We start from the raw sequence: 18509 nt of genomic DNA, 5'->3' as shown, positions 1-18509 counted from the left end.
GGCAGAAGCATGGCAGATGCAATATAACGTGGATAAATGCGAGGTTATCCACTTTGGTGGCAAAAATAGGAAGGCAGATTATTATCTAAATGGCAAAAGATTGGGAGAAGGGGAAGTGCAACGAGACCTGGGTGTCCTTGTGCACCAGTCGCTGAAGGTAAGCATGCAGGTGCAGCAGGCGGTTAAGAAGGCAAATGGCATGTTGGCCTTTGTAGCGAGAGGGTTTGAGTACAGGAACAAGGATGTCTTGCTACAGTTGTACAGGGCCTTGGTGAGACCACCTCTTGAGTATTGTATGCAGTTTTGGTCGCCTTATCTGAGGAAGGATGTTCTTGCCATGGAAGGAGTTCAGCGAAGATTCACCAGGCTGATACCTGGGATGGCAGGAATGACGTATGAGGAGAGATTGGGTCAATTGTGCTTGTACTCGCTGGAGTTTAGAAGAATGAGAGGGGATCTCATTGAAACTTATAAAATTCTGACAGGACCAGGGGTCACAGTCTAAGGATAAGGGGTAAGCCATTTAGGACAGAAATGAGGAGGAATTTCTTCACCCAGAGAGTGGTGAACCTGTGGAATTCTCTGCCACAGAGGGCGGTGGAGGCCAGTTCATTAAATATATTCAAGAAGGAGTTGGATATATTTCTTAAGGCTAAAGGGATCAAGGGATATGGGGAGAAGGCAGGGACAGGGTACAGAATTTGGATGATCAGCCATGATCTCATTGAATGGCGGAGCAGGCTCGAGGGGCCGAATGGCCGACTCCTGCTCCAATCTTCTATGTATCTATGTTTCTTCTAAACTCCAGAGAGTATCGGTCCAATCTACTCAATCTCTCCTGATAGGACAACTCTCTCATCCCAGGAATCTGTCTAGCGAACCTTCAGTTAGTGAAGCACCGGAATGACGTGACTGCGGTCTAGTCAGTAGGCAGACGGTCCGCTCTGGTACTGCGCTGTGCAGATTAGGAGGTCCCAGGTTCGTTGCCCCCAGTGCTGGTCTCGACTGGGATTCCTCACTCGTGATCAGGGTGGGTGTGTGCGCGCGCCCGGGCTGCCATCTCTGGTTGGACGCATTCCTCGAGGTTACATCACATGATCTCACGCCGCCAACCGCCCTGCCCCCACACTCCTGCCATCCTCACGGTGTCCTGCCTCCCCATGGCCAATCGGAAAGCGAATTGTCACCCGATTGAATGATTCTACAATGTCAGTCACACAGCCATTTATTTCCCATCTCCAATATTTTTATATATAAGGGGGAAAAATTCGGTTGCTTTGCGCCTCCCGTTAGCGCCCTAAGAGGGCGCAAAGCAACTAGCGCCTGGGCGCGGCGCTGTTTGCGCCACTCGTGAAATTGACCAGACTTTTTTCGGTGGCGCTAAACACTACCGCCACGATCTCCTGCGCCCGCAGATCGTGACGTCAGTCGAGTGTGCAACGCCCCAGTAGCGCCCCGGACCGGATATTGAGTGGCGCCCCCTGACTTACCGCCTGCCACTCGCAACGACAGGTAGAGGGGAACGTTTTGCAGTCGGGAAGGGGCTGGGGGAGTGCTATTTAAAGGCGGCCGCTTCCTGCCTTTTTTTGTCGGCGACATTTTTGCACCACGCTTTCTGAGAGAGTGAGAGAGACTTCTGGAGAGATTCAACGCTGTGTGAAGGAGTTTGGGGTACTGAGCAGCACTTTGCAGGTTCATTTTGAATTGACCTTCCTTGCATCGATTTAGAAGAGACTATGGGGGCTGCACTTTTGAGCTCTTTCCCTGGGCCCCTCCATTGTTTTTTCCAGCAGAATTGATGTACAGGTCTCTCCAGGCCGAGATTCAAGGCTGCAATGAGCAGGGTGTGGCTGGAGAGCAAGATCGACCCTCCCCTTTAAGAACTGGCCGGCGCCAGTGTGTCTGTGTTCCATTGCTGACTGACATCACATGAGCTTCGCCGGCGCTCTGAGGTAGCGCCTCGCTCCTCGGCATTAGCGCCTTAAGAGAGGTGTGTAGCGCCTGATTTAGCGCTCCAATCACCTCCAGGGGCGATAGAAGCCAAGTTTGCAGTCGGAGGTGATAATTAGCGGCAGGCGCTAAACTTTGCACTCGGCTGATAATTGCGCCCCAAACGGGGCGAGACCGAATTTCTCCCCCTCTAGAAAATGTTCAAGGAACATTTTTTAAGAACAGAATTTTTTTATTGCCCCTGTGATTGCTCGTGGCCGTGTGCTGGAGATTAATCTTTCATTCCTGGAGAAATGTAAGAAGTCACACAACACCAGGTTATAGTCCAACAGTTTTATTTGAAATCACAAGCTTTCGGAGCGCTGCTCCTTCTTCAGGTGAAGTGGAGAGATGCATAAAGACACAGCTTATATAGTCAGAGAATAATGCCAGATGATTACAGGTAATCTTTCTAACTGCCATTTATCACACCTCGGCAGAGAGATTTCACCCCTTGTTACCCCACCTCATTGTTCTTTGATGTAATGTTTTCCTGACTAAGCTGTTTGGACACCATTCACACCTTTGATTGCTGTGATTATCTCTCTGCCGAGGTGTGATAAATGGCAGTTAGAAAGATTACCTGTAATCACCTGAAACTACTATTCTCAACCTGGTGTTGTGTGACTTCTTACATTTCTCCACCCCAGTCCAACACCGGCATCTCCACACCATTCCTGGAGACTCCAGGGCAAGCCTGAAGCCTTGGCAGTCCGAGTGTGCGAGCACTGGTTGGGGAAAGGATCGGCCTGGGTCGATTCACCCCATGGTCGACGGTCGCTGTCTGGGCTCACACAGGAAGGAAAGCCACTTGGGGGGAAAACAAAATCAGCCTCTTCCGAACGGAAAAGGGGGGCCGAAACCGACAAAAAAGAAACTAAGGGCTGGATTTTGCCATCTTGCCAGGAGGCGGGTAGCCAACCCGCGCTGGGTCCCGTCTCCTGGTGGCGGGAAGGGGATTAGTGCTACTTAACTGCCTGTTAACAGCTAGTTAACAGGCAGATAAGAGGATGATCCCAATTTTACCCACACAAGTGCCGGCTTCCCGAAGGCTCCGAAACCCGCCAGGGTCACCGAGGCGAGTTGTGGGTCTGCGGGGGTCGGAGGGGTGTAAAAGTGCGCTGTGGAGGTGAGTGATGGGTGCAAGTATGGAGAGGTGAGTATCTGAGGTAAGTGCAAAGTGTTAGAAAAAGTGTACTTACCTTTGTTACTTCCTGCAGGCTTCAGTCGGTGGGTATGCGGAGAGTCTCGCACCTCCGCGGCAGAGTTTTCAGAAGGCCGTTGTATTCTCCAATGCAACAACCATCTAATTTCTGCTAAAGAAAGAGGGTTGATGAGGTCTTGAATTCAAGAACTCATCAAACTACAGAGAATGTCAGTGTTTGACAGCTTCACAGCGCTGTCAAACGATGACAATTCATCTGTCAAAAATATTTGACAGATGAAACGTCACTTGCTGATGTGCTCTGTAACCGGCTTCCCCTTAATTAGCCTGCTGGGCGGGCTTAACAAGGTCAATCAAGGGAAAATAGCGTGGGTTGGCCAGAAGTTGATGGAGGCGGGACTGAAACCCGACAAGTGGGAGTCCCGCCTCCAAAAGCTCCCCATTAGCAAAATCCAGCCCAATAAGTTGGGAAGGTGGGCTGATGAGCGGCAAATGTTGTTTAATGCACTGGGGAAGGGGCTAAGGACACGGCTACAGGACACAACACAGGAGGCGTACCTGGGGGTATTGGTGGAGAGGTTAATGAAAAAGTGAGGAAAGCGAACCGAGGCCTGAGATGTATCCAGAGGGATTGAGCACAAAACCCAGCAGGTGATAATGAGTCTGTACGAACCACAGGTGCTGCCACACCTGGAGCACCAGCGACTCTTGTGGTCAGCGTACTCCAGCAAGGATGTCCAGGCATTGGAGAGGGTGCAGGAAAATGCAACCAAACCTATAACTAGTTTAAGATAGCAAGAGCTGGAGAAGCTGGGGTGATTCTCCTTAGAGCAGAGAAGGTTAACAGGAGATTTGATAGAATGGTTCCACAGATGAGGGACTTCAGTTACGTGGAGAGACTGGAGAAGCTGGGGTTGTTCTCCTTAGAGCAGAGAAGGTTAAGGGGAGATTGCCCAGAATGGTACCAGGGATGAGGGACTTCAGTAACGTGGAGAGACTGGAGAAGCTGGAGTTGTTCTCCTTAGAGCAGCAAAGGTTAAGAGGAGATTTAATAGAGGTGTTCAAAATCATGAAGGGTTTTAATAGAGTAAATAAGGTGAAACTGTTTCCACTGGCAGGAGGGTCGGTAACCAGAGGACACAGATTTAAGATAATTGGCAAAAGAACCAGAGGGGAGGTGAGGAGAATGTTTTCACGCAGCGAGTTGTTGTGATCTAGAACGCGCTGCCTGAAAGGGCGGTGGAAGCCGATTCAATAGTAACTTTCAAAAGGGAATTGGATAAATACTTGAAAAGGAAAAATTTGCAGGGCTATGGGGATAGAGCAGGGGGGAGTGGGGCTAGTTGGAGAGCCCTTTCAAAGAGCCGGCACAGGCACGATGGGCCGAATGGCCTCCTTCTGTGCTGTAAGATTCTAAAACTGAATAACTGGGGTGCTTAGAGTGCAAGAGCGTAGCAACATTGAATTTGCTCCGGAGCGGTCTGGAAACGTGCACTGCAGAGCTGTTCGACCGAGGGGGGCATCGCGCAAATCCCGAACCTGTCCTCACCTGGAGTCCGCATAGCTGGGATCGCGGCAGCACAGACCATGGGCTTTCCCCCACCCCCGCCTCTAGCCGAGTGGTGCTGAGGCCAGTTGTAGACCCTGCCGCCGTCCCTGTTGACTTGGAACCAAAAAAACCTTCTGCATCTGGCGCACTCTCGCTTTCCCACGCGATCCAACTCTGCTTCCACCAGCCTTTCAGGCAGTACCTTCCAGATCATCTCGCTGCGTAAAAACATCTCTGGTTCCTTTACCTTCAATCCGTGCCCTCTGGGTACATAAGAACATAAGAAATAGGAGCAGGAGTCGGCCTTTCGGCCCCTCGAGCCTGCTCCGCCATTCAATAAGATCATGGCTGATCTTCGACCTCATCTCCACTTTCCTGCACTATCTCCATATCCCTTGATTCCCCTGGAGTCCAAAAATCTATCGATCACAGGCTTGAATATACTCAACGATTCAGCATCCACAGCCCTCTGGGGTAGAGAATTCCAAAGATTCACCACCCTCTGAGTGAAGAAATTTCTCCTCATCTCAGTCCTAAATGGCCAACCCCTTATCCTGAGACTGTGACCCCTGGTTCTAGACTCCCCAGCCAGGGGGAAACATCCTCCCTGCATCTACCCTGTTAAGTCCTTTAAGAATTTTGTATGTTTCAATTAGATCACCTCTCATTCTTCTAAACTCTGGAGAATATAGGCCTAGTCTACTCAATCCCTCCTGATAGGACAATCCCCCCATCCCAGGAACCAGTCTGGTGAACCTTTGTTGCACTCCCTCTATGGCAAGTATATCCTTCCTTAGGTAAGGAGACCAAAACTGTACACAATACTCCAGGTGTGGTCTCACCAGGGCCCTATATAATTGCAGTAAGACGTCTTTACTCTTATACTCAAATCCTCTTGTAATAAAGGTCAACATACCATTTGCTTTCCTAATTGCTTGCTGTACCTGCATGTTAACTTTCAGTGATTCGTGTACAAGGACACCCAGGTCCCTCTGAACACCAACATTTCCCAATCTCTCACCATCTGAAAAAATATTCTGCTTTTCTATTTTTCCTACCAAAATGGGTAACCACATTTCTCCACATTATGTTCCATTTGCCATGTTCTTGCCCACTCACTTAGCCAGTCTATATCCCCTTGAAGCCCCCTCGCATCCTCCTCACAACTTACATTCCCACCCAGCTTTGTATCTTCAGCAAACTTGGATATATTACATTTGGTCCCCTCATCCAAATCATTGATGTAGATTGTGAATAGCTGAGGCCCAAGCACTGATCCTTGCGGTACCCCACTAGTTACAGCCTGCCAACCCAAAAATGACCCGTTTATTCCTACTCTCTGTTTTCTGTCCGTTAACCAATCCTCAATCCATGCTAGTGTATTACCCCCAATCCCATGAGCCCTAATTTTGTTTAATAACCTCTTGTGTGGCACCTTATTCTGAAAATCCAAAATTACCACATCTACCAGTTCCCCCTTATCTATTCTGCTAGTTACAACCTCAAAAAACTCTAACAGATTTGTCAAACACCATTTCCCTTTCATAAATCCATGTCAACTCTGCCCAATCCTATTATTATTTTCTAAGTGCCCTGTTACCACGTCCTTAATAATAGATTCTAGCATTTTCCCTACTACTGATGTCAGGCTAACTGGTCTGTAGTTCCCAGTTTTCTCTCTCCCTCCTTTCTTAAATAGTGCGGTTACATTTGCTACCTTCTAATCCGCGGGAACCATTCTAGAATCTATGGAATTTTGGAAAATGACATCCAATGCATCCACCATCTCTATAGCCACCTCTTTCGAAACCCTAGGATGTAGGCCATCAGGTCCAGGGGATTTATTGGCTTTCAGTCCCATTAATTTTTCCAGTACTATTTTTTTACTAAGACTAATTTCTTTCAGTTCCTCATTCTCGCTGGACCCTTGGTTCTCCACTATTTCCGAGAGGTTTTCTGCATCTTCTTCTGTGAAGACAGACACAAAGAATTTGTTTAATTTCTCTGCCATTTCCTTATTCTCCATTATAATTTCTCCTGTCTCAGCCTGTAAGGCTGAACACCTCTAGTTATATCTCCCCTTAACCTTCTCTGCTCATTGAATGACGTCATTGTTTGATAGCTTAGCGCCCTGGTACCTGCCTCCTGAGTTTGAGGTGAGGGTCACTGTGGGATATCTCAATGACTTAGTACCCGAGTATCTTGCCCTTGGGTTCAGGGTGGGGGTCATTGTTGGACATCACGCAATGGCCACCCACCCACCGGGTCACAGGCAAGACACTTGATGCTGAATCACTGGGTTATCACATGGTGACTTACCTCAACCCAAGGGCAAGATGCTAGGGTGCAGAGTTATTGAGATATCACGCAATGACCTCCACCCTCAATCCGTGGGGAAAACACCAGGGAGATAAGTTACCAATGAGAGATCTACCACAACCCGAGGGAGATACTAGGCTGGTGAGACAATGAGTTATCACACGGTGCCCCTCCCTCCCCAACCAAGGGGAAAGACACTAGGGTGGAGTTACTGACAGATAACCAAGTGACCTCCTCAAACCTAGTGCAAGATAGATGGGTGCTGAATCATTGAGATAAGGAACAAGTGACGCTCCCCCAATACAGCAGCAATCTACCCATTGTTAAGCTTATTGGAGTTGGGGGTCATATAAAGGAAGAAAGACTTTCACCTTTCACGACCTCAGGACGTCCCAAAGCGCTTTACAGCCAATGAAATACTTTTTGAAGTGTAGTCACTGTTGTAATGTAGGAAACACGACAGCCAATTTGCGCATAGCAAGCTCCCACAAATAGTAATGTGATAATGACCAGATCATCTGTTTTCTGATTGAGGGATAAATATTGGCCCAGGACACCGGGGAGAACTCCCCTACTCTTCTTCAAAATAGTGGGCATGGGATCTTTTATTTCCACCTGAGAGAGTAGGCGGGGCCTCGGTTTAACGTCTCATCTGAAAGACGGCACCGCCGACAGTGCGGTGCTCCCTCAGTACTGCCCCTTCGGCAGTGCAGCGCTCCCTCAGTACTGCCCCTCCCACAGTGCGGCGCTCCCTCAGTACTGCCCCTCCGAAAGTGCGGTGCTCCCTGAGTACTGCCCTTCCGACAGTGCGGCACTCCCTCAGTACTGCCCCTCCGACCGTGCGGCGCTCACTCAGTACTGCCCCTGACAATGCAGCACTCCCTCAGCACTGCCCCTCCGACAGTGCGGCGCTCCCTCAGTACTGACCCTCCGACAGTGCGGTGCTCCCTCAGTACTGCCCCTCCGACAGTGCGACGCTCCCTCAGTACTGACCCTCCGACAGTGCGGTGCTCCCTCAGTACTGCCCCTCCAATAGTGCGGCGCTCTCTCAGTACTGCCCCTCCGACAGTGCTGCACTCCCTCAGTGCTGCCCCTCCGACAGTGCGGCGCCCCCTCAGTACTGACCCTCCGACAGTGCGGTGCTCCCTCAGTACTGCCCCTCCGACAGTGCTGCACTCCCTCAGTGCTGCCCCTCCGACAGTGCTGCACTCCCTCAGTACTGCCCCTCCTACAGTGCGGCGCTCCCTCAGTACTGCCCCTCTGACCGTGCAGCACTCCCTCAGTACTGCCCCTCCTACAGTGCTGCACTCCCTCAGTGCTGCCCCTCTGACAATGCAGCACTCCCTCAGCACTGCCCCTCCGACAGTGCGGCGCTCCCTCAGTACTGACCCTCTGACAGTGCGGTGCTCCCTCAGTACTGCCCCTCCGACAGTGCTGCACTCCTTCAGTACTGCCCCTCTGACAATGCAGCACTCCCTCAGTACTGCCCCTCCGACAGTGCGGCGCTCCCTCAGTACTGCCCCTCCGACAGTGCGGCGCTCCCTCAGCACTACCCTCCGACAGTGCGGCGCTCCCTCAGCACTGCCCCTCCGACAGTGCTGCACTCCCTCAGTACTGCCCCTCCAACAGTGCAGCACTCCCTCAGTACTGCCCCTCCGACAGTCCGGTGCTCCCTCAGTACTGGCACTGGGAGTGTCAGCCTAGATTTATGTGCTCCAGTCCCTGGAGTGGGACTCAAACCCACGATCTTCTGACTCAGAGACGAGGGTGCGGCCCACTGAGCCTCAGCTGACACTGTTGTGAAAAAACAGCGTGCTCTCATCCAGTGAATTCACACTGCCGTAAGATCGTCCAGAGTCAAAGGACGCGCGGCGTACCCCAAAGATTTGCCCCGACGAGACACAGGCAAGTGAGGCTTGACCGAGCAGTGAGATCCACGCGTGTGTGCTACACCAGCGGTGTCCGAGCAGCCTTTCCGACTGAAAGGGGGCACTCCCATGAACCGATATATTGCAGCGTTGCCCACTCTCGGCACCTGTGCCCACCCGTTCAGTGCCATTTGCCCAAAGTCCGGCGAAGAAACTGCGCTCAGGGCCGGTTTTATAAATGCCACCTCTCAGGGCACCAGAAACCTGCTTCTCCCGAGCCCTCCTTTGTACTGAGGGCGTCCCTCCGTCCAATTCGCACATCCGATCGGGCCCACGATCGATGCCCAACTCACGTTCGCCGCTGGGTAGTGATCATTCGGAAGATCGCTGGCTGATTTTTTTTCCCCCCACGCCTTTCCTTAGCCCAGGGATTCTGGGTGCATTTGAGGAACGTGAACCGCAATGTTCTGACTTAGACCCAATGGACTCAAGGTGGACCTGACCCCTGGGATCCATATCAGGTCACAAAAAAGCAAATACTAACTTTAAAGCCACGTGCCCTTACTGCGTTGCTCCATCTCAGAACTTGATCTTCCCCCTTGAGAGGGGTGGGGGGGGAAGGGTCAGGGGTCAGGTTGGATCCAAGATTGGCGCGCCTGCTGACTGACGATCGGAGCTGAGTCCAACGCCAATTGGTAGCTGAATCGGGCAAGTCTGATGGACTCCAGGGGCTCTGTTGACAATCCAACCGTCAGCCTGGCCCCTTGACCCGCCACCGGTGTAACGTGTTATCACATGGTTTGGTATGAGCATGCTCAGTTCGCTCTGGCCTAACAAAGCAAGCACACGGGCTCGCAACTGGTCCTGCCTCTGTCCTTTGTTTGTTCTACCCACACCTATTACATTTTTTGGGCGACCAGGATGGGATCCCAAAGCCATTTTTAGGGATCATGGCAGGACACAGTGTTTCACCTCCTAGCGGGCAAGCTGCAAGTGAATTTGTGACACCGGAACGGAATTTTTTTTTTGCGCTGTTTCACCATTCATGCTGACGCAGAATCGTCTGCGCGTCGCCTTCGCGTGTATGTACGCCCGGCGACCGCGGCGTTGGTTCTCACAGGCACACGGGTAGCGTGCTGAGTCGCTGTCCCACGGGAGCGGGACAGTCTTGGCCGCGCCACACGGGATTCATCGGAAGCCTCGGCATGTGTGACCGGGCTCGCGAACCCATTCGGGTCTTCCATTGAGCGGATGGGGATGTTTTTTTTAAGGCCCGACAACATTACTGAGACCGACGGCGCCGATGAGAATGTTCAAGCTCAAAATAAAGTAACCGGCGGCAGGAAGAAAGTGAGTTTTTTCCAACGGAGCTCGGGCCAGGTGTCTACGGAACATTGACAAACCATGTGATGGTGCATTACAACCGGGAGCTGGGACTCTACCCGACCCCCTCACCTCCAACGGAACCCCAGTGCCCTATCAGGCAGAGGAGGCCCTAGCTGGCCACACCGTAGGTTGTGTGCTTGAAGTCCAACCTCCCCTCCCTCCCTCCCTCGCACCCCACCCCCACACACACATGCGCGCATTTTCATGACCCTTGACCTTTACAAGCGTGCACCTAAGCGCCTCTGGGATTAGGTCAACGGAGTGCGCCCCTGTGTGTGTGTGTGGCGGGCGAGAGGTTGGAGGGGTGAGAGGGGGGGACGGTTGGGAGATGGTGACGAGTCCCAGAGAAAGGCAGCTCTTAAAGGATCAAATGGCAAAATGGCTCCCGAGAGGGCGCACAAGAGCAAGGCCTCTTTAACCGAGAAACATCAATCAGGAGCAATTAATAGCACACAAGAGAGCAACAACAACAGGAAAAAAAACAATGCACGCTCACCAAAAAATGATCAAACTCTAAAGTTGGTTACAGTTAAAACAGGTTTTATACGGCTTGTTTAATTTTACTGACACGATTTAGCATTTAAAAGAATTAAAATAGAATTAGTATTGGGTTATGTTAAAGTTAAGGTTTTTTTTTGCGTTGTGAGTGTTTTTTTTAAATGTTAAAAGCTTTTAATTAATTTTCTTTTTACCTTTATCGAGTAGCCACTCGTCTACTACTCGACCGAGCCGATATGGTATTCTCTGTCTAGCAATCGCCAGCCGCTCGTTATCAAAGTTGCCTTTAAAGTTTAAAGAGACATTTCAGTAGTTAAAATCCGCAAGGTCAAAGATCAACAGTTAACACTCAAAGCTCCGGGTGAAAAGTTAAGCGGGTTAGCCACCTGGCCGCTGACTTCGCAAGAATCTTCTCGTCCCTGGTGTGTCACCCCCCTCCCCGTCGCAAAGAACAAAAGGGGAAGGTTGTGATGGTCAGTCGTTTGGAATCCTCTCGTGAGCCTGCAGTGAATGAGGGGGCCGGCCATTTAGGACTGAGATGAGGAGGACTTTCTTCACTCAGAGGGTGGTGAATCTTTGGAATTCTCTACCCCAGAGGGCTGTGAAGGCTCAGTCGTTGAGTCTATTCAAGGCTGAGATCGATAGTTATTTGGATACTAAGGGAATCGAGGGGTATGGGGATAGTGCAGGAAAGTGGAGTTGAGGCTGAAGATCAGTCATGAACTTATTGAATGGCGGGGCAGGCTCGAGGGGCCGAATGGCCGACTCCTGTTCCTATTTCTTGTGTTCTTACGAAGTGAGATCACCCTGTTTCGGTTAAGAGCAAGATTGAGGAGACGAGGCCTATATTCCCTAGAGTGTAGAAGAATGAGAGGTGATCTCATTGAAACGTATTAGATTCTGCCGTATATCCTATGTAATGTAAAATTTCTTCACTCAGAGGGTGGTGAATCTTTGGAATTCTCTACCCCAGAGGGCTGTGGAGGCTCAGTCGTTGAGTCTATTCAAGGCTGAGATCGATGGATTTTTGTAGAGGAATCGAGGGATATGGGGATCGGGCGGGAAAGTGGAGTTGAGGTCAATGATCAGCCGTGATCTTATTGAATGGCGGAGCAGGCTCGAGGGGCAGTGTGGCTGACTCCTGCTCCTAATTCTTATGTAAGAAGAAAGACAAAATCAAAATGGACACCTTAGACAAAATAGACGCCTAAATCTTCTTGTTTCCTTAAGAAAAATATTGGGGTTGTCGTTTGTGAAGCTTCTATCCCTACCTCAAAGGGACAACCGACGAAAGGGTCAGGGGCAATGGGATCTTCCTCTGCAGCTAGTTGGAGGACTCCCTTTTCTGGTGCTGGGGGACTGAGTACACGGGAAGGAGGTGGCGGGGGTGTGTGGCGAGGAGGGGAGACAGCGTGAGCCACCTTGGCCGTATCGGCCTGTTTCCCACCACCTTGTCCCACCAGCCCCCCCACCCCACCCCCAGTCCTTCCGATCTGCAGCCGAGCCCCGAGCAATCCAAGCCGTGTGAAGTCCTAGAAAGGGGCGGCGTTATAAGCTGGCGTTGGCCTGATGTTCAGGCAAAGGTGATGGAATTAAAACCAGATCCCTCCACCTATGGATTCAGAGCAACCAAACCTCCAGACTATAAAGAGGACATCGAAGCACTGGAGAAGGTGCAACAACAAAAAAAGATTTACAAGGACACCACCAGAACTGAGAGATTACAGCTATCGGGAAAGAGTGAACATGTTGGCCGGGGCTTTTGTCTTTAGGAAAGAGAAGGCTGAGAGGAGACCTGATAGGGGTCCTTAAATTTATGAAAGAGTTGGACAGGGTAGCTGTGGAGAGAATGTTTCCACTTGTGGAAGAATCCGAAACCAGGGGCCATCAATACAAGATAGTGACCAGTAAAATCCAACAGGGAAATAAGCAGAAATGTCTTTACTCAGAGAGTGGTTAGAATGTGTGGAACTCGCTGCCACAGGGAGCGGTTGAGACGAATCGCTTAGGTGCTTTCAAAAGGAAACTAGACGAGTACCTGAGAGAAAAGAGAATAGAAAGATATGCTGAGAGGCTGAGATGAGGTCGATGGAATGGGAGGAGACTCGTGTGGAGCATACACACTAGCACAGGCCAGTGGGCCGAATGGCCTGTTTCTGTGCTGTATGTTCCATGTAATTCTATATAAAAGCTGCCTCTGCAATGAAAAACACTGAAAGATCATGTCCTGCACCAAACTGGCTAAGTCACACTAGAAATGGGCTACACCAGCATTGATGGTTCCAGGTTTAATTGGCTTTAATCTTCGAATTGATCTTTGTGCAGATTAATTATTGGCTTTAATCGGGTTTACACAAAACACACAAGGCTCATTTACTCTGGATATAATTGATTGCTCCCGTCCCATCAATGGATAGCCCACACTTGACCTCATCAAGGTGAGGGATGATGGTGCTGGAAAATGGATGGGTGCTCCATATCAGGCTGTTCGATGGGTGCTCCATATCAGGCTGTTCGATGGGTGCTCCATATCAGGCTGTTCGATGGGTGCTCCATATCAGGGTGTTCGATGGGTGCTCCATATCAGGGTGTTCGATGGGTGCTCCGTATCAGGGTGTTCGATGGGTGCTCCGTCTCTGGGTGTTCGATGGGTGCTCTGTCTCTGGGTGTTCGATGGGTGCTCTGTCTCTGGGTGTTCGATGGGTGCTCTGTCTCTGGGTGTTCGATGGGTGCTCTGTCTCTGGGTGGTCCATGGGTATTCTGTCTGGGTGGTCCATGGGTGCTCTGTCTGGGTGTTCCATGGTCGCTCTATATCTGGGTGTTCAATGGGTGCTCCATCTCTGGGTGTTTGATGGGTGCTCCATCTCTGGGTGTTCGATGGGTGCTCTGTCTGGGTGGTCCATGGGTGCTTTGTCTCTGGGTCTGAACATCTATCTTGATAGCAAAGATCTCTCTGAAGATCTAGCACAGGGCATGAAAGCCTAACTCAGACTCTGAAGGTCCATCTTAGATAGTGAAGGTCTATCTGAAGCTCCATCAGAGGTGTGATGGTCTGTTCAGGAGCTGAAGGTCTATCCTATATAGTGAAGGACTATCAGAGTGTGATGGTCTATCTCAGAAAATGAAGATGTCTCAAGGTCTATCACAGGTGTGTGAAGGTCTCATGGAGTAATGATCTATCAGAAAGAGTGATGGTCTCTCAGGATCTGGAGGTCTGTCTGAGTGTGAAGACCTCTCAAGGTGCGAAGGTCTATCTCAAAGAGTGAAGATTACTAGGACGTTATTGGAAGATATTAGGCTCCTCCTGAGTTTCCAAAAGCCAGGCTGAACCGGTAAATGATGGTACCATCTAAAATAAAAGCACTGTTCACGAGGGAGAAGGACCAGGAAACTGCATGCCGTGGTTATCACATGCAATCAAGCGGCAGCTACGATTAAGCGTAATAAGGGATGGACAAACACTTTAATCCAACAACGAGAGACCCAAAGACCTTCAACAACCAATCAGGCAGTCAGACGTTTGGCTCTGTCGATGGGGTTGGCCAGCTCCCTATCCAAGCAAGCCAATCACGCGCTCGTTCCCGGCACGGTTGGTTCCACGTGCTCCAAGCACATCCGTAACAGGGTGACCTTACGAAGGCGGAGGGTGCATTTGCAATTAAGCTTTGGCCCAGAATCTTGACCTAGCAAACTTACACGTGAAGTCAATGGCCAGCTGGTTAATGCTTAACATGCTTAGGCTAAATAATTGAGCGGTTTTTTTTTTGTTGATTGTCAAACACTGAATTAAGAATGGTTTTGGATTGTTTAGAACAGTTAACACATAATTACCCATTTACAGGAATTTTAGCCTTGATTTTATAGAGAATTTAAAACCAACAGAGAATAAAGAAGAGCTTATTTATGTAGCATTTTATCGAACAAGGTAGCAGAGAATTCCACTAACTTTTGAAATCCGAGGTTTGGCGATAATTTGAATTGTTTTTTTTTGAAGGAACGCTCCCTTCAGCTGCAAGGCAAAGTCAAGTCAAGACAAAACACCTCTTCTGTTTAAAAAGGGTTAAACTTACTTTTATACTACAAATGAATGGACAGTGCACAGTTCTTCAATGCTAAGCCTTCCGTCTTTATCCACGGGCCCTTTACTTTGCGTCTTTATTTAATCGTTATTAAGCCTTTTTTTTCTCTCCCTTCCTCGTCAATTTATTTTTAAAATTTTTTGTTGTTGTGTGGCGGAGACCTTTAAATTTGTGCTGTTGATGACCTCGCGGGGAGCAGTGCATGCTGGGAGCGTTGCCGGCGATCGGTGGCGCTTGGGGAGCTGACGCATGCCCAGCAGTGGGTTGTCCTCACCTGGAATGCCTCTTGCCCACAGGCAATCCCTCATCCTCGTCTTCAAATCCCTCCACGGCCTCGCCCCCCCCACCCCCCCACGCATGCCCAGCAGTGGGTTGTCCTCACCTGCAATGCCACTTGCCCACAGGCAATCCCTTATTTTCGTCTTCAAATCCCTCCACGGCCCTCGCCCCCGCCCCATCTCTGTAACCTCCTCCAGCCCCACAACCCTCCGAGATCTCTGCGTTCCTCCAATTCTGGCCTCTTGCGCACCCACCCACCCCCCCGAATTCCATCGCTCCACCATTGGCGGCCGTGCCTTCAGCCGCCTGGGCCCTGAGCTCTGGAATTCCCTCCCTAAACCTCTCCGCCTCTCTCTCCTCCTTTAAGACGCTCCTTAAAACCGACCTCTTTGACCAAGCGTTTGGTCATCAGTCCTAATGTGGCTCGGTGTCAAATTTTGTTTGATAATCGCTCCTGTGAAGCGCCGTGGGAAGTTTTTCGACGTTAAAGGCGCTGTATAAATACAAGGTGTTGTATTAACCTGTTACCTGCCACAGCCTCAAATCGATGGCACAGTTTGATGCAGATTATACAACCTGCCCAAGTACGTGACTCTCTCACTTTACAATGCCACGAGGTCACTGCATACCCCCAATGCTGGGCCGCTATTTGCTCACTCTGACAGCAACCCTGCACTTCAGTGAGTGGGGTACCAGGTAGACCAGTGGTGATGATAGTGGAAATGGATAATCCAGAGGATTAATCTAAAAACCCCAAAAAGACGCGAGTTCAAATCCCACCACGGCATTTTGAGAATCTGAATTCAGTTGGATAAAATCTGGAGATACAAAGCTGGTGGCAATGAAAAGTGACCATGAAGCTGTCGGATGGCCATAAAAATCCAACTGGTTCGAGAATGGCCTTTAGGGAAGGAAACCTGCCGTCGTTACCCAGCCTGGGCCTCCGCGGCCCTCGCCTCCCCCCCCACCCCCTATCTCTGTAACCTCCTCCAGCCCCACAACCCCCCGAGATCTCTGCGCTCCTCCAATTCTTGCCTCTTGTGCATCCCCCGATTTCCATCGCTCCACCATTGGCGGCCGTGCCTTCAGCCGCCCGGGCCCTAAGCTCTGGTATTCCCTCCCTAAACCTCTCCGCCTCTCTCTCTCCTCCTTTAAGAGGCTCCTCAAACCCATCTCTTTGACCCAGCTTATGGTCGCCTGTCCCTAATATCTCCTTCTGTGGCTCTCTGTCAAATTGTTTGTCTGATAATCGCTCCTGTGAAGCGCCTTGGGTCATTTTACTATGTTAAAGGCGCTATATAAATGCAAGTTGTTGTTGAATGTGACTCCAGTCCCACACCGACGTGGTTGACTCTTAGATGCCTTCTGAAGTGGCTGAGCAAACCGCTCCCCACCACCCTCTGAGGTTCAACTAGGGCTGGGCAGCAAGTGCCGGCCTCGCCAACGTTGCCCACAGCCCGAGAACGAGGATAGACATACAACATAGAAGATAGGAGCAGGAGTAGGCCATTCGGCCCCTCAAGCCTGCTCCGCCATTTAATGAGATCATGGCTGATCATCCAAATTCAGTACCCGGTCCCTGCCTTCTCCCCATATCCCTTGATCCCTTTAGCCTTAAGAAATATATCTAACTCCTTCTTGAATATATTGAATGAATTGGCCTCAACTGCCTTGTGTGGCAGAGAATTCCACAGGTTCACCACTCTCTGGGTGAAGAAATTCCTCCTCATCTCAGTCCTAAATGGCTTACCTCTTATCCTTAGACTGTGACCCCTTGTTCTGGACTCCCCCGCCATCAGGATCATCCTTCCTGCATCTAGTCTGTCTAGTCCTGTTAGAATTTTATAAGTTTCAATGAGATCCCCTCTCATTCTTCTAAACTCTAGAGAATATAAGCCCAATCGACCCAATCTCTCTTCATACGTCATTCCTGCCATCCCAGGTATCAGTCTGGTGAATCTTCGCTGCACTCCCTCCATGGCAAGAACATCCTTCCTCAGATAAGGCGACCAAAACTGCACACAATACTCAAGGTGTGGTCTCACCAAGGCCCTGTACAACTGCAGCAAGACATCCTTGCTCCTGTACTCGAATCCTCTCTCTATGAAGGCCAACATACCATTTGCCTTCTTAACCGCCTGCTGCACCTGCATGCTCATCTTCATAGGCAAGGGATTAGGCCGGCAAGCCCTAAAACTGAACGGGAGTAGGCCCGAGGCATGTTCACCAAGGTCTGCTTTGCTACTGGGGGGGCAATTGGTCACAGCAAGTCTCACTAGCTGAGGTTGCCACGTCAGGAGACACGAGAAATAACGGAAAAATGTACTTTGAAAAAAAAACGCTTTTCAACTTCAGCGACTTCCAGCCATCCCACTCGCCACTCAGGCTGAAGCAGGGGGTTGCCTGCCGCAGACGAACCATCCCTGAATTAATAAGGTGGCACCGATTCGCCGCTACGCCCCCACCGCCCCCCCACCAGTCACTGTGAGATCCCTTCAGACAGCCGCATGCTTGCCATGAGTGCCCCTGACCACATCTTCTCACTTCAATCTCAACATTCAGAACTGAACTGAGGTAATGGCAGGGGGGGGGGGGGGGGAACATCAGGGAATAAGACCCACCGTAGCTGAGACTGAGTCGATGTCGCTTGCAATTCGGAAGCCTAAACCTCGAAATAGCAGACAGAGTGTTTGCACTTGTGGGTGAGACCAGAACTAGGGGCCATCAATATAAGATAGTCACCAAGAAATCCAATAGGGAATTCAGGAGAAACTTCTTTACCCAGAGAGTGGTGAGAATGTGGAACTCGCTACCACAGGGAGTGGTTGAGGCGAATAGTATAGATGCATTTAAGGGGAGGCTAGATAAACACACGAGGGAGAAGGGAATAGAGGGTTACGCTGATAGATTTAGATGAGGAAAGACGGGAGGAGGCTCGAGTGGAGCATAAACGCCGGCATGGACTGGTTGGGCCGAATGGCCTGTTTCTGTGCCGTATATCCGATGGAATTCAGCGGCATGGTTATTAATGCTGTTTGTGTGACATTCCTCTCTCCGTTATCTAACGGGGAATTCAACAAATTCCACCTCCATTAAGTAGAAGACAGTGGGAAGCGGAGTGGCCACAGAGAGGGGAGGTGAAGGGGAAGGAGGTCGAGAGAGGAGATGGGGAGGGTGAGGGTTCGAGGGGGTGGGAGGGGCAGCACCATCACATAGATCAAGGTCAAGAGAAAGACTTTCTTTTAAGGGTGCGGGACTTTGCAACAACAGGGTTCCCTGACTCTACCTTTGCTGAATTAAGCAGCATGTACCTTGCCCTCCTGGCTGACCTCCCACCTTTCACCTTCCATAAACTTGAAGTCATCCAAAACTCGGCT

The 18509-nt window shown here is 50.4% G+C and overlaps 1 protein-coding gene across 1 annotated transcript in view; it reads right to left on the bottom strand.

Moving 5' to 3' along the window:
- Window positions 1–18509, bottom strand: part of LOC147092841 (neurexin-2-beta-like) — a 782774-nt gene that overhangs the window by 223043 nt on the left and 541222 nt on the right. Inside the window, exon 4 of the mRNA XM_085976096.1 lies at window positions 10969–11058. Within this exon, the coding sequence (XP_085832222.1) occupies window positions 10969–11058 (90 nt within the window). The remainder of the gene's footprint in view (window positions 1–10968; window positions 11059–18509) is intronic.

The sequence above is a fragment of the Somniosus microcephalus genome, unplaced genomic scaffold (assembly GCF_052327205.1).
Source record: "Somniosus microcephalus isolate GS21.2 unplaced genomic scaffold, FLI_Smic_1.0 unresolved_chr2, whole genome shotgun sequence".
Taxonomy (NCBI): domain Eukaryota; kingdom Metazoa; phylum Chordata; class Chondrichthyes; order Squaliformes; family Somniosidae; genus Somniosus; species Somniosus microcephalus.
The sequence above is the reverse complement of the archived record's forward strand: the minus strand, read 5'-3'. Positions and strand labels throughout refer to the sequence as shown.